General features: G+C 40.7%; 1 protein-coding gene across 2 annotated transcripts in view; it reads right to left on the bottom strand.

Moving 5' to 3' along the window:
* Positions 1–691: 691 nt before the first annotated feature.
* Positions 692–17,056, bottom strand: part of LOC114767365 (copine-8-like) — a 39,243-nt gene continuing 22,878 nt past the window's right edge. Inside the window, exons 7-20 of one of the 2 annotated variants that reach the window (XM_028959071.1) lie at positions 13,476–13,539; positions 13,257–13,360; positions 11,972–12,076; positions 11,639–11,680; positions 11,080–11,155; positions 8,777–8,830; positions 8,290–8,351; positions 7,482–7,528; positions 7,204–7,385; positions 5,762–5,889; positions 5,057–5,159; positions 4,035–4,092; positions 3,467–3,540; positions 692–3,390 (exon numbers count right to left, since the gene is read on the bottom strand). In XM_028959071.1, coding sequence (XP_028814904.1) covers positions 3,196–3,390; positions 3,467–3,540; positions 4,035–4,092; positions 5,057–5,159; positions 5,762–5,889; positions 7,204–7,385; positions 7,482–7,528; positions 8,290–8,351; positions 8,777–8,830; positions 11,080–11,155; positions 11,639–11,680; positions 11,972–12,076; positions 13,257–13,360; positions 13,476–13,539 — 1,294 coding nt within the window. In that variant the 3' untranslated portion in view covers positions 692–3,195. The remainder of the gene's footprint in view (positions 3,391–3,466; positions 3,541–4,034; positions 4,093–5,056; positions 5,160–5,761; positions 5,890–7,203; positions 7,386–7,481; positions 7,529–8,289; positions 8,352–8,776; positions 8,831–11,079; positions 11,156–11,638; positions 11,681–11,971; positions 12,077–13,256; positions 13,361–13,475; positions 13,540–17,056) is intronic. The other variant, XM_028959072.1, reaches the window with a different exon arrangement.

Here is a 17,056-nt window from a genome sequence, read left to right as displayed (position 1 = left end):
TCTGATGGTTGATGCTGCTGGTGCTTTTGGTTTGGTTTTGGGATACTTTGCTGGTCAATATTAGATTAGATTAGATTCAACTTTATTGTCATTACACATGTACAAGTACAGGGCAACGAAATGTAGTTTAGGTCTAACCAGAAGTGCAATAAGCAGCAAGTGCAGGATACAGTTCAAATAAGTTATATATATATACATAAAGTGATATGTGCAAGATAAAGTGATATGTGCAGGAGTAGTACAGTGCAGTGATTATCAGGAGTGTATGGGGGGGGCAGAGATGTGTTTTTGTCAGCTGGTTAATCCTTCACTTCAGCCTGTCGATTTTCCTAATTTACAGATCCCATGGGAATTTATTGAACTAGACTGCCAGTACAAGCAGTAAAGTTGAGACCGAGAGATTGACCAGTATATCAAAGGCCTCAGAGGTTTTGGAAGACTGGGAAGGTATTCTGGACATTCATTTTATTCAATTTATGTAGATTACACTAAACAGCAGCGTGTGTAGAACCATGTTCTGCAGCACCGGGTATGTGTACTATTAGGACCATTCCCATATTTTGTCTTAAAATTGGCTTCTGGTTTTGTCTGTTAGGTTCAGTGCAGCCTTGCAAAATGGGTAAGGAGAGAAAACAAAGGCCTTCTGTATATTCCACGAGGAAAGCAAATGAATGGATACAAGTCAAAAGGGTTAATACTACTGCAAACAACAACGCTTTTAATTCTTCTCCACTCATGCATTTTCTGATAACCATGGACTCAATAAGCACAACGGGTTTGTTATGTCTTACCAGAGTCTGTACAAGGAAAAAAAAAAAGAACGACGATACAAAGTAAATGAGCACTGAAACAAGTGTGGACTTACTCAATAAACTGAAGGCATTGCACAATTCCAAGAGTTCAGTGAGATTTTAAGGCAAATAGTTGCAGTATTATATAAGAGTCACATAAAAGAAAAAAAAAAAGGTGCATCAACTTTGTCAGGCTGCTCATGCAAAAGAAGCAGGCAATAATATAAATAACAGATGACATGATTATCATATTCGAGCAAACGATCTGTGTAAATGATGACGTCACATTCATCCCGACTTGCTCTTAAAATGCCCAAACATACGTCGTGTGGCGTGTGGCCTGGTATAACAGTGACTCAGTATTCTGACTGATGCAGTCCTCATGCTGCCCTGCAGTGTTTCCATGTGACGAGGTGGGTTGGGGGGTGACACTTTTTTCTCCCTGCTAAGTACGTCCATTTCACTGAAATCCACATGAAGAGACACAGTGTTCAATGGCTTCAAACAAAAAAAACAAACAACTGACACAATATTGTATATATACAGTAACAAAGATGGAAAAGCAGAGGTTTTCCAGAGGTGAGACGTCCTCAGTGAATAGCTATCGGGAGATTACCTTTTCTGACTATTGCGACACTTCAAATGATCCTGATACCTGAGATTCAACGCTGCACACATGTGCTGAAAACCCGCAACACAATGTATAATTTGAGCCAGTCAGTCTGAAAATGCAGTACAGCGATGGAAGAGTTAACAGGCAATTCACAGGAGACTGCCTTTGGATTTCGTTTCATTTTTTACAATGTGAAAAAAACGTGTTGACCTGAGTCAAATGACAAAGTGCCGGGATGAGAGCATTCATCTCGATTACAAAATTGTCTTCCTCTGATGCCATTTCATGCATGGTCCTGAAAGGCCAAAGTTCCCCAAATCATGGTACCTTAAAGAGCATATGAAATATGAAATGTTGTCATTGTTATAGCTTATATGGTGTGTGATTCAGGGTCCATGCAAGTATATGCTGTCAAACTAATTTGTTAGTATAGAAACCCCACACTAGAACACTTGAATCTCCCATGCACAAAATCTACAGTAAAGTACACCATCTCTAAGATGATCGTCTGAGGCGTGTATATATTGGCACATCAATATCATGACTTTTGGAAACACACAATTTTGTTAGGTATCCCATTCTAACAATATATACGTATATATATATATATATATATATATATATATATATATATATACACACACACACACACACACACACACACACACACACACACACACACACACACACACACACACACACACAGCAGCAGTAAACTAGGAGCTCTATAAAGTGCATAAGAGTGTATGGTGTAGTGTCTGTACAATGTAATGGCAGTCAATGAGAACGTCCACTGTTCATCGTATGGCACATTTCCATATAAAATATAAATGACACATTGCAGTATTCATAAACATAAACAGAATTATGATGCATACAGTATAGCATCTGCAGAATGGTTCAAATGTCCAAACGTGAGTAATGGCTCAAGTAAGCTCTTCTTACTGTACACAGTGTGAAGGGTGTGGGACTGTGCTGATGGCATAATAATTGGTTTAACACAGATATCGTAACACAGTAAAGTTACAGTATATAAATTAGAATCTCAAGTTTTGTCCCATGACAAACTGCAAAGCGTGTTGACACCACATGCATGTACAAATATAAAGAAATAAAACCATCCACACAATCGTAGGTGAGCACAAAACCATGACATAACCGAAGACTCTTTTTTTAACGAATGCTATTTAGAGGTAAAAGACAAATGACTGGAAAACCCCAAAGATCACTAGTTGTGCATGAGTCAAATTTGTTATATAATTTTCTTTAAGGATTATGTGCTTATAGTAATGCCTGCCCAGCCCAATACAAGTCTGTAAAATAGCAAAAAAAGAGGCCCTGCAACGGAGAGAAGCTACAGTTGGATAGACAGCAGGGTCAAGGAGGTGATCGTGCCAAAAACCACAGTTCATGCTCAACCACGGCCACGCGTCTGACAATTTCTGCTGCTACGTTGATTTTTTTTCAAGTTGTATTACTTGGCATGAAAAAACATATAAAAACAACTGTCTGTAAAAACCAGAAAATACTGTAAACATCTCTTTGCTGGAGAGGTTGATGAGACCTGTGCTGTGCCACGAGAGGAGGAAGGTTATGGAAGAGCACACATAAGAGGAGGTTTCACCGCAGAGGTCCGTTCTTGGTGAGAATTTGTGGAAAAAAATTCCATTTTCTCTGGCAAGGTATTCAGTCTCTGGGTGACAATTTGAGACGTCACAGAAAACGTTTTTTTTTTTTGTTGGTCCCCTTATTCGTAACTGTAGACGAATTTGATGAGGATTGGATAGCAGGTCAGATCTGGGTCTGTAGAGGAGCAGCTGGGAGTTTACTGCTGTAGGACTGGGGAGGACACTGGGGTTTGATGCCTCTTGTTCTCATGTACTGCAGGAACTGGTCGGGTATTTCAGCCAGGACATCCTTGGCCAAACGGGCCATGCTGAGGATATGGTTCCCTCTGCGGTCAATGTAGTCCCGGAATGGGACAAACTAAACAAATTTCAAATAATAATGTATTATTAGAAATACTGAAAAACTGGGCGGGGAGAAGCGGATATATACTTACCTGAACAATGTCCCTTTCAGCAAACCTCCCCCTGGAAGAAATTCGGATTTCATCTCCATCCAGTTCGATCATCTCTGTGGGAAATATGTTTATGTAATGAAGCCATTTCTATATCATATTGTTCTAAAACTGCTGAATGGGATTATGCTTAGATTCCGCTTTGCACCCGTGAAACCTTTTATTCATTCCCAGCATCCTTCCATGTGAAACATTAAAACTTTTTCTTCTCTGAACAACTATTAATGAACATTACCAGCATGCATGCCAAGTATGCAAAGATAAATTAGCAAAAAAGTATAAAGCCAGCAACGCTCTGCATTGGACAGAAATTTCACATCCGGCTGCCCTTGGCTGTTGTACAGAAATAGCCCGACTTTGGCTGCAGCATTTCATGTGTCTGCGCTATCATCTCTTGGTGTGGCGTCCCTGATAACAGGCACCTCGCACCTCCTCTGCCGTACGCACACTCACGCACTCAGCCATCACAACACCGGCAATCTCCCACACAGCAAGGGAGTCGTTTAATGGCAAAGCACTTGGGCATAAAAAGGAAAACAAGCGAGCTCACCGTCGAATTCTGCGGGTCCGACTCCAACTATTATTATTGACATTGGAAGAGCAGAAGCCTACAAGCAAAAACAGACGAATTTAGCTTGGTCTGGCTAAAAAAAAAAAAAGCACCCCCATGTTTCTGGACATTTGAAAGTATTCATTTCAAAATAAATGAGAAAAATCAGCAATGTGAGGCAAACAAATGTCTTTCTTGAATCAAGTACTGAAATCTGATCGTGACTGTGAGTTTGCGCCCTGTCACAGAGACAGATGAGGTGTCCTCCATTTGATGCAATAATCTCCGGTAAAGAAAATATGAAGCATATTCACAAAGGTTTTGCAGAATAAACAATGCAGTTCCTTTGGAAAGTATTCCACCCAAGGCTTGGCTTGCGACTCAGTGCTGACATTTTCTAAATGACTCTAATTTTCACAGATGGGAAATGCGGAGATTGTTACTCGGCAAATCCAGTTAATTTTTTTTTTTTTTACCTCAGTTGCCAAATGATAGAATGATAGAATGATAAATAAGCACATTTTCCTACTCACAATTGCTTTTTTTTATAAACTTTTTTTTTCTTTTAAGGACTCTGTGTATTCACACGGAGACGTTTGCATAGCTTTAGACTCAAGCAGATAACAGCAATGAATTCAGAAGGGAGCTGAGGATGAAGATAAGAGTTCTATGACTGATCCTTAAGTCATAGCACAGATGATTCGAGAGAAAATTCTGATGTAAAGAGATCTTTTCAGAGTAACCCCCCCCAGTCTTCCTCTCATATGACATTTGAATCTTTCCATAAACTTATTGGTGCTCCTCTCATCTGACATTTGGTAATTCACATGCAAATATTAGTCTTGTTCATCAAGCTCGCTGAAATGTCATTTGGATGCAAAACTGCCTGATTGCACCTCCCCTGAGCTGTTCCTGACTCTGCAAGGCAGAAGTGTTCTATCTACAACCTTTTATACTTTTTTTTAGAATTAGATATCACACTGTAACTGTAACTAAGACTTATAAGGAGAAAAGGAACTCACATTTACAATAGACTCCTTAGTTTGTGCCATGTCTGAAATGACACCATCTGAAATGATTAGGAGAATAAAGTACTCGGAGCCATCTTTCACCAGAGACGCGTATCTGATAAGAAAGTGAGACCAAATCAACATCATCATCATCATCACAATAACATTGTTTAGATATATCATAATATTGCTGCTCATTACCAAGAATACAATACAATAATAACAAGTCATAATAAGAAAAATAACATGAAGGTCAGGTCACCATTTTCAAACCATTGCCATATGCAGAACTACATTCAAATCATGGATCACTTATCCACAGGATTTACATAAACAGATAAAACAAAAAAGAACCACTTTGTAATTATGTATCGTAAAGAAGAAATTGCTCTAATTATTATGGTGGTTAATGATCATTATTTAAGTTTAAAATGGGAGGGGCTTGATGTACATTACAGCCTCATTCTGGATTATTTAAAAATGTAGCCATCGGAAAGTCACATGCACAAACATCAGTAAATATCGTGTTTCTTTCCTGGTTCATCCGTCTATTTATGTAAATTGTGAGGACGCCTTTGACCTTACTCTTGTGAAAAAGCTGCACTATAAGGTTTGAAAATAGTGCCTGAAATATTTGGATCAATTTAATAATGAAGAACAGAATTTTAGTTTGGTTAGAGAACTGAGAAGACTCATATAAATGTCACAGTCCCTCACCTGGCCACGTGGTTGATAACAGGTGAGAAGTATGTGGGGCCGTAGAGCCGGACTGATTTCAGGCTCTGGTAGTAGGCCTCCATCACTCCCTCAATGCCGCTGCAGTACGGGTTATCGGGATTTCCGTTCTGAGAGGAGGAAATCACAGGGGGAATCTGTGTGAGTGAGAGCGATTCATTGTCACATGTGATACACCACACAACACAGCACCCATTACACCCAGTGAAATGTGGCATGTGCATTTAACCCATCCCCTGAGGGAGTAGTCGGCAGCCATGAAAGGTGTCCGGGGAGCAGTGTGTGAGGACGGTACCTTGCTGAAAGGGAACCTCAGTGGCACCTTGGTGAATCGGGATTTGAACCCGCAACCTTTCGGTCCCCTTCCTTACCTGCTAGGCCACCACTGCATCATATTAACCGTGACCGTGATTCCATGTGGAGTATAATATTGCTGAAGGCAGATATCATACAGCTACATGGTTTATTATTTAATAGACTGTGTAGAAAAATCATTTCTGTGCTCCTGGGGTAGTATTGCTACTCTCAGGGCCAAATAATGACACAGTCATCAAGATTCATCAGATGATGCAATCACGGCTGGAGCTGAGGGCCCAGTTATTGTACGCACACTGCCCGTCTTCAAGTTGGACCCCACTGTGTAAGTGTGAGCACACAGAGCACAGCTAAACACATGGTCACCGTGGAAACAGAACATATTTTACTTTCGATCCCATCTTTTTTTTACCTCGTTAATAATGTGACTCCAGACTTTATGAGAAGGACTGTTTTGGCTGATATATTGCTTTCACACCAATAAGCCAGAATACTGACTAGGTTGTTTCCCCTTTTGAAACCAAAACCCCCCTGACCAATCAACACATAGACCCCAGACGAGACCTCTGAAGGTACCATGCTGTCAGTAGCGGATCATTTAAGTTGCAAGATGGTTCTGCCACAAATGCTCTATGGGTCAGAGTTGTCTTCCCCACAAATATCACAGATGCTTGATTGGATTGAGATTTGGAGAATTTGGGGGTCAATTAAACACCTTCTTCCCCTGTACCATGTCTCCCCCAGGTAAACAACACACCAACTGTTCACTTGGTGCCTAGTATAGCCCACATATTGCAATACAAAACAGTGTTGTACCACTGCATTCTGATTTGTTGTAATTAAGAAATCATTCATATTAAAAACCAAATTCAGATTCCTCTCCTACTGCCTATGGGAAGCCTAGAGGGCAGAAATACAGAAGTGAACAAACAAAGCACAAGTGAAGGAAACCATGATGTAGCCTCAGATCGTTTGATTCCACTTGGGTCTGGGTTCATTTCTTCATTTATAAACAGAAATGCTGATTAATCAGAGCTTGTTTAAAGTATTGAAATGGACCAGTTGTGGAAACGCCCTGAGAATACACAGATGAAAAAGAGTTTCCTCACCAGGGCAAATTCGTGAGAGACCCTGCCATCCGGGGGAAGCTTGGCACCGAAGCCCAGAGCAGGGAACATCTTATCACTGTCATAATCCTGGATGATCTCACCCACGGCCCTCAGGGCCATGGAGTAGGCGTTCTGCTGGTATGGACTCAGGTAGTGGAGGGAGGTAGGCTGGGATGGGTTGCCTTACAGATGCACACGAACAAAGTATGTTTATAGCCCCGGTAGGTGGATCAGGAAAAGACTTGACATTCTTACAGAGGTGGACTGGTCATGCTCACCATTTGAAGCTGTGAAATCAATGGCCACTGTGAAATTAATCTGGGTTCTGGAAAAAAAAAACAACAAAAGGAAAAGCGGATTAGTTACGTGACTGGACATAAAACGTCTCTGTGCACAATTCTGTCACAAGTTTTAGAGATATTCAGAGCCTTTAGGCTAAAGAGAAATCTTGAGGTGACAAAGGACAAGCTCCCGGCTAAAATGAAAGAAACCTCAAAGGATTTAAGTCCCACTATACGCATTTTTATCATTGAGCGTGTTTTACTATGCATAATGTCACAGAGGGTTGGGGGCGGGGCTCTTTAATCTGCAGCCCATCACTCTAAAAAAAAAAAAAAACACTTGGTGATTTTTTCTTGATCTACAGAAGCTTTGACCGCTTAATGAAAAGTATAATTGGAGAAATCTCAAAGACGGATTTTGGGGCTGGATGTGCGGTACTTCCTGTGCGGAGCCCACATGTGGTTTGGGGTTGTTGCCCTATTCCTTACTGCACTGTGCTCGTGTCACAGACACCTCCCACCCCGAGTAGGGTTATTTTTAGCTGTGGTTTGGCCATGGTGGAGTTTCTCCCCCCACCCTTCTTGGAATAAAAAAAGCTCTACGGGCGTAGGCGTGGGTTCTTTCACGCCTGGAAAGACTCAGCAGCAGGTCTGCACTCTCAACCAATAGCTGCATCTCTCTGTGTCTAAGAGACACTCGGCCAAGACACACACACACACACACACACACTCATAAGCATATTCTGCACCATTTGTTGTACCATAAGTGAACGTCAGTAAAACCATGGGAGCGCGAAAAACTCACCCGCCTTTAATGTAGTCAAGGAAGGAGACTTCGGTGTCGACAAGGCAGGACAGCAGTGTGACCTGTTAAGATGAAAATTTGGTAACACTTCCTATTAAGAGTCCAGTATCGGGACAGCATAACACATTTAATAAGCAATGCAGCTCTCCCTCATAAACACTACATAATATTCATAAATGGTATCACCAATGCTGCAGTCGGACCCTCAGTGACAGCCAGTCAGTATTGCGGTGCTGACGCATTGTCACCGGCAGGTCACCCAATAGTAATGTGCAGTGCCAAGGAGTGTACGAGCATTTATGAATGCTTATATAAAGCTTATAAAGGCATTATGCATTGCTTATGAAGGTGTTATGTACAGCAGGACCTTGCATAAGAAGTCTTACCAATAATTCCATTATTAACAGACATCTTTCTAATTTAAACACGGGTCTCTTTGTGTCTTGAAGAAACTAGAAGCTGTCAATCAGCAAAAAGGCAAACTTACGGTTCCGGAGTTCTGGTATTTCTTCTTCTTCTTCTTCTTTCGCGGATTTAGTACCTGGACAAGAAATTGTGTTCTCTTCACTTTGTGATATCTGTGGGTGCTCGCTTATTTACATACCATATGCAAACACACACGATTTTTTTTTTTTTTTTTTTTTTATTATTCAGTGAATGCAATCAAGAATGCAGATGACGCCGCAACAGTAATGCCCTGCCCTCTGTGTCACTGTGAGTCAGTGTGTGTGCTATAAATAGCCCTTCCTTAACTCCTGCCTGTCAAAGATTCAAAACAGCAAATAAAATATCGGAGCGGCTGCATCAGAGAGGAGCGTCTGACCTCGCGGTCGACGCAGGACTACAGGAAAAAACTGGTCATGTGTCAGACGGCAATCTGAGGTGATGCCCAACTCAACGCATTATGTGAAACATTATAGATTTCAGGATAGCGCACTGCATCACAGACATCAGAGAGTCGCGGGAGAGAACGTGCATGCATGAAGAACAGAGAGAGGGTTGGGGGAGGGGTACATGTACACAAGCACGTGCACATCATGCGTGTGAAAGGACCTATGTGTGCATCGATCAGCCACAACATTAAAACCACAGACAGGTGAAGTGAATAACAATTTTCTGTCACACTGACACTTTTCGGAGGGTGGGCACCAACTGAATTTTAATTTTTGAAGCCAAAGTACGAAAATGTTATGTTAGACAAGTGGGTCGCAGCATCTCCAAAACTGAAGGTCAAGACCCCGTGTTGCCGATATGCATGCGAGTTAGCACCTATGAAAAGTGGTTCAAGGAAGGACAGCCAGTGAACTGGTGGCAGGGTCATGGGTGCCTAAGGCTGATTGATGCATGGGCAGTGAAGGCCAGCCCATCTGGTCATGATAGGAAGGTGTTGGCGTGCTGCGTATGGGCCTGTATAGCTCTAGGCCAGTGAGAGTGCCCATATGGAATGCACTACAATGGCTACATGAACTGGACCATCGGGCATTTGAATAAAAGTGGCCTGAATCACAATTTGATGTGTGTGCATCATTTACCAGAGGAAGACATGCTCTGGGCCATGTTCCACTGGGAAACCATCAGTCCTGGTATTCATGTGGCTGTTTCTTTGACGTGCACAACATACATTCTTTTAGGAGAATAATGCTTCCTGCCACACTGCAGAAATTGTTCAGAAATGATCTGATTAAGCGTCAATCAGATCAAGCATCTCTGAGATGTACTGGAAAACATATGTTTGCTCTACAGAGAATCTACCTTCCATGACATAAAGGATCTTTTGTTAATGTATTTTAAGACAGACCTTCAGAGGTCATGCCTCTGAGGTCATGCATCCGGAAAGTATTCACAGCTTTATTCTAAAATGAATACTAGTTTTTTCATCAGAATTCTACACACAGCACAGTTTCGGCAAATTTATTCAAAATAATCAGTGGAGGGTTGCAGAAAAATATTATGCTGCTTTGAAGGTCCCAACGAGCACAGTGGCCTCCACTATCCGTAAGTCATTTACGGCATTTGGTAAGTGGAAGCTCCACCAGGACTCTTCCTAAAGCTGGCCAGCCACCGAAACTGAGCGATAAGGGGAGAAGAGACTTAGTCAGGGCGGAGCTCCAGAGGTCCTCACAACCATATCACAAACACTAAAACAAAAATTCTCTGGTGAGACAAAGATTGAACTCTTTGGTGTGCATGCCAGGCATCACATTTGGAGGAAACCAGGCACCGCTCATCACCAGGTCAATCCTGCTCCAGAGTGCTTTTCAACTCAGACTGGGGCGACTGTTCATCTTTTTTAGCAGGACAAAGACCCCAAGCACACAATAAATATTTCAAGGGCGTGGTTTTGAATGTCCTTGAGTGGCCCAGCCAGAGCCCAGACTTGAATCCGATTAAGATCTCTGGAGATATCTTAAAATGGCTGTGCACCAACACTCCATCCAATCTGATGAAGCTTGAGAGGTGATGAAGAGGAATGGGCCAAACTGGCCAAGGATAGGTGTACCAAGCTTGTTTAACAAGACTTGAGGCTGCCAAAGGTGCATTGACAAAGTATTGCGCAAAGGCTGTGAATACATGTTATGAACATGTGATTAAAAAATTTGTCTTTATGGGGTGTCGTGTGCAGAAAAAAATGCATTTAATTTATTTTAAAATAAGGCTCTAACATAACAAAAGGGATGCACTGTAAATACTTTCCAGATTCACTGTATAATGGCGACTCAAGGAGTAACATAAGGAAATGCTGCTTGTTGTGGGGTATGTTGCAGTGCATGGGGAAAAAGAGAGCCTCACCTCATAAACACTAAACTGGGATTGGCCTTTGGACAGCTCCCTGTAGCTGGTGCTGAATTCACCAATATAGTCATGACTGGGAAAAGAGTGTCAATGGTGTCACTATGAGTCATTTTTTTCAAACAATACATTCGAAAAAAGCACTGTCATTTTACATTCGCTCTATACATGCATTCAGCAGACGCCCTAATAAATCAGTAGTTACAGGGACAGTTCCCCTGGAGGGTTAAGTGTCTTGCTCAGGGTACAATGGTAGTAAGTGGGGTTTAAACCTGGGTCTTCTGGTTCACAAGCAAGTGTGTTACCCACTCGACTAATACCAGCCGAGACAATAAAAAACGCACACTCCAAATCTGATATTTTAATTATTCTTTTTTGTGGGTTTATGTTATGTTATACAAATTTATATTAATTTATACGATATTATATATAATGAAGTTGCTTATGAATGCAGTGTATAATTGACATGCTTATTAATATATTTTAAACGCTTAGTACGCTTAGTTATAGTAATTCCTCATAAGCAAAATACAGAAAAAAGCATTTCGTGCTCTCTTACCCGCCATCTCTGTCCCAGTCGTACACCTCTATTTTTATCTCTCTGTGTATGAGGGAAAAAAAGTTAAATAGAAAATAACAACTGGCAGGGAAATAATGCAATACGGCCCCATTAGCAAACCCTCAGTTGACAAAATCAGTTCATGAGAATGCTCAGTACATGGTTGGAGTTACTTTGTACTGCCTATGTCATCAGAAAGATCTATTGTAATGCCCAATCTAGAAGTTGAGACCAAAATATCTGCTGCACACGATGCACTTCATTGTGGAACAACACATTTGTCATTTCCCAGATGCAGCAGACTGGTATAGTGGTTCGAGAAGGTGATCTCACCTGTCATAGTCCCCATTGCACAGAGCTCTGACTGGAATCTTGAAGGCCTGCCAGACCGGGTCCAGCGTGTTCTTCACCACCTCGGTTTTATGACAAATGGTGAATCTGTCAGACACATGTCACAAGTGAGTCTCCAAAGCAACACGCGGCCAGCCCTGTCAGGTGACTCAAAGGCCTGCCATTTCAACCTCCTGCTCAAGAAAAGGAGCAGCGATGTGAAATATTCTCTCTGAAGACTGATTACTGCCTAATGAGTCCAGAGTTACAATCTGATGGAGACTATCATTCTCTTGTTACAGCAATCGTTACTCTTGGTGTGGCTCTGATGGATCTGGTGCTTGTACATAATGGCGCTGAATGAAATACGCTGTTTATGCATTTGAAATTAAATAGGATCAGCATCATTATGACAGGAAGTAGATGTTATTAGCATTTAATAACAATTCATATATTAACATAGCGTGCTGAATCGAACAGAAAGCACCAACATCACAATAACAAGCAAGTCCTTAAACTGATTAATTATATGAGGCCCTATAATGTTCATTATGATATAACCCCATAACCCTTGTGTGTGGTTCATATGTTTTACAGGTCCAGTAGAGGGGACATTCAAAATGTGTTATTCACAGAAAATGAGTCAAGGACTCTCGGGTTTCAATTCTGATCATTTGCATAATTGAAATGGGTCCCACAGACCTGAACACCACACTATGGGGCCCTAGCGGCTAAGGAAATGGTCTCGTGACCAAATGATTGTGGGTTCAAATCCCAAACTGCCAAGGTGCCACTGAGGTCCCCTTGAGCAAGGTACCTTCTCCACACACTGCTCCCCGGGCACCTTTCATGGCTGCCCACTGCTCATTGCGCACAACGCCGTTGTATAAACCATGTGTATGCTGTATGCTGATGTGTATCACAATGTCAAAAACAATCACTTTTACCATGGACAGTTACTCATTATTATTCAGCCATTGATGAAAGCGAAAAAGTGAAGTGACTGTCATTGTGAAACACCGCAGCATACAACACACGGTGCACACAACTAAATTTGTCCTCTGCATTTAATCTCGGTGAGCACTGGCCAGCACAAATGTCTGGAGATTCACTGAATGTTAATTCTTCTTGATCTATTTATTGGTTTTCCAAGGGGCGTTACTTCACAAGCATCAGCATTATTCATATTTTACGGTACCTTGAGAAAATTTAGAGCATTGAAAAATCTACTTTTGTGTAGAAGAAAGTCGATCAGATATTGTCTCATTCAGCAGGCTTAGAAACTTACGTGCCATCCTCATTGCTACGATAGAAGACCAGAAAAGGGTCTGACTTCCCAAAGAAGTCTTTCTTGTCCAGTTTATTTCCACAAAACTGCATCAAAACAGATTCCTAAAACAGTGCATATAAGCTAGCATGAGTTGCACTAATATATATATATATATATCTAGACACTTATCACTTATTAGTAGTTTAGCGAGCAAGTTGATGGGATAAAGACTCTTACCCTGCAGTTGCCCAGCTCTTCTGCTTTTATGATAATGGTGCCACAGTTTTTACCAGGAATTCCCCTGCAGGGAAAGACTTTATTAATACAAAGCCCTCATGCACTGTCAGAGGAGGAGACTTTTTTTTATCAGCAACGCTCTGTCATTGTTCCAAGAAAAATGTCTGTTAATTGAAAAAATGTAATTAACTGTTCCTGCACCTCAGTTATCTCTATTTGTAAGTAAAAGGTGGTAGTAGCCTAGTGGGTATCACACTCGCCTATGACCTCGAAGACCCAGGTTCAAATCACACTTAATACCATTGTGTTCCTGAGCCAAGAGACTTAACCCTGTGTGTCTCCAGGGGGGGACTGTCCCTGTAACTACTTGTTAGTCGCTCTGGATAAGGGCGTGTAATAAATGCTGTAAATGTAAAAACTAGTGCCTGGCAAGTTAATGCATTATTATAGAGTTAACACCTTATTTAACTAATGATATTTTTATTGTGCATTTTCTTGAAAGCGTGGCTCTGAATACACATACTTGGGTCACAGGAGAGGCGGTATATTGATCAGTACTTTCTTGGGATGGGTGACATTTCATGTCTCACATGAAACGGAAGAGAAAACAAATGGCAAACAGAGAAGAAAAAAAAAAGAGACGAAAATGCTGGCACGTGCAGACTCAGCGGCTATGAGCTCTTTGCTTCAGTGTTTAGTATGTCTGTGCATGCTAATATTAATACTTGGCTTTCCTACATTTTGTTGAGCTGACAGCATCTACAGCCGACAGAAATTGTCTATGTAATAGCCGGATATTTTTGGAATGTTCCACATTCCAGGACGAACTTTGATGTACATTGTGCATGTTCCTAATGCCCTGATTGTGTGGACCTGTTGTCATATTTATAAATCCTTATTTTTCTAAACTGGAAAATTGTGCCATAAAAATGTTACACGATGATAAAGTAAGAGTTTTTTTTCTTTTTTACAATTTATTACTGAACGTTTCGCATAGCAATGCGATAAATCGCAATTGATTACACAAATGTCTGTGATTAATCACTATTTAGTGCATTGTTATGCACAACATTCAGTAATAAATACTAATTTAATTGTTGTCCAGCACTAGCAATAACATATCTTGTAAACGTATTCTAATATTGTGAAACTTACATAAATGGTTGATGAACTGAGTCCTTGGTGGCAAAGACAACAAAGGTCTTGCACCCAAAAGACTGGATGTGTTTTTTTTTGCTTGATTATTGTTCCATGACTTGATTATTGCTGATTGCTAATTTGTGAATAAATGCATACACAATCAATATGCCACAATGCCACATTCAATGGCCAATTAGCACAATGTTTTCACCCTCACTCGTTTCAAATCCCAAACATTAAAATGCAATAATGCTAATTGTGCAATATGCTTATAAATCAGTCAAAAGTGTGGCTCATGCAGGTTTACTGTTGAAAAAAAAGACCTGAGGTAAGTAAACTGTAGAACTGTAGAAGAAATTTCTGAAAGTAAAAATGAGTGACTAGTAATAATGGGTTTTGACGAGTAAACACCAAAATTCTGGCCATTGCTTGGCATTCCAGCCAGTGTGGCTGTTGGCCGGTGATATTTAGGGACATTAATATCACCAAAGGCGTTTTTTAAATATAGACTGGTGTTATTGTAAAATGTGTTCATTTCAGCGTCACTGCAATGTGCATACTGATGAGCGAGATTAATTAACAAGTTTGGGTCCATCATCTAATAAAAGAGTGACTGACCTTGACTAAGCAGTGATTGATGACTGCAGCATCTTATTAAACTTTGGGGGGGGGGGGGGGGGGGGGGGGATCGCTGTGACAGTTGACTTCATGATCCTCAAGTGGTGAGATCCCCCCTTATTCACCTCATCAGCCGCCTACCTTGCAGTGAGACTTTGGTGAAATATTTAAGTCGGTGGGGTTTATCACATTCAAAATAAATAAATAAAAATACATTGGCAGAAAAGAAAGATTGTTTGCCGAGAGTGTGCTTTCGAAAGCATCTCTTATGGACCAGGAATAATGAGCTAATAAAGGACTCTATAATTATTTGTTATTGCTTCTAAGAATTCGATTTTGATGAGCTTCAGCAGTAGCATCACAATGTGGTGCGCTCACAGCCTGCCATCTGTGCCCTAATTAGATTTTCCCTTTCCTGCCCTACGGTTTAACTTTTCTGTCTGGTTTCTCAGCCTCTGGAGCTGTTTACCGTTCCATCATCATAAAGGGGAGTTATGCATTTTACATGAGGGGGAGTGCCTAAGTCACTTTAAACCAAAACTCCAGCACAGCTATTCTGCGGAGTGTTCTGATGGAACAAAGGATTTGTCAAACAGATGAGATACTAAATGAAACATCAAAGGTCTTCAGAACTAAAAAAAAAAAGGTCATCAAAATATGGGCGCAAATTCTAAAGAAATTGCCATAATAATTTCCCATTTCAAGATTGCCATGGCTAACAAGCTCTAATCTCCCTTTTAAAAACATGATCAGTGCTGCCATACACATGGACAAACAGGAACACTGCACGCAAATATTTGAAATGATATATTTTGAAATAAATTGTGGGCTTCACAGTATGTGTAATTTTGTAGTGTTGTGTTTTATGAATGTCAGGTTCATTTATTTTTCCAATCAGAATTATTGAATGAAATGCTGGTAATCTATAGGCACCGGACATATTCCTGAGATTTAACAGCAGCTGCAGTACAAAAGTAGTTATAGTTAGTTCCTCATCTCACAGATACAGATAACTAGCAAACAGTACTTTCTCATTTGCATAAACGTATTTCTGCAATCCTAAAATCATACTTGATGTAACGTTAACGAATACTCCCCACACACAATAGCCATCATGGTACCAAGAAACCTAATGCCAAAGGTCTTTGTGAAACAGTAACCATTTACAGTTATACCATAATTAAAACACAATAATAAAATATTGCCATATAAATTAGAACCATATTATCATGTTGCGCATTTTAAGTAGTTCACATTATGCTGACAATGGCTTCACATTATTCCCTGCTATGACTTTTTACATGGACAAATGACAAATTCTAAACTAATAAGTCTTCTGCATGTAGCGGAGGCAGCCAAAACAACTTTTTTTGTTGTTAGGACACAACCAGCTGCAGTTCAATATCTTCCAAGATAACAGAAGGGAGGAGGTGCCCAATAATCTGCCATTTTCACACATTACATTCTAGTTGGTATTCCCAGGGCCACGCAGACTGAGACATTGGCACAGTTCTTGACTAGAAATCGTGATCAGTAACACTGGACATTTATATGCGCCCACGGAGATTGCTGTAATTGGACACGGCACCTATCTGCCCACATTATGTGCACTGTGATAAAATGCAGAGGAGATATTAGTGGACCTTTGGTGGTCTTTCCTTCATATATTCACAATGACATTTTTTTAAATGGAAAAGAATAAAACAAGGCAGGTGATTTTAAATATGGTTTTACTAATAGTAATACTGACTTAAAGGACCCCTATTATGACCTTATAGTTTTAAATGCTTATGTGGAGTATAGAGGCAACACCAACTATGTTG

This window comes from Denticeps clupeoides, chromosome 17 (assembly GCF_900700375.1).
Source record: "Denticeps clupeoides chromosome 17, fDenClu1.1, whole genome shotgun sequence".
NCBI classification, from domain to species: Eukaryota; Metazoa; Chordata; class Actinopteri; order Clupeiformes; family Denticipitidae; genus Denticeps; species Denticeps clupeoides.
The sequence above is the reverse complement of the archived record's forward strand: the minus strand, read 5'-3'. Positions and strand labels throughout refer to the sequence as shown.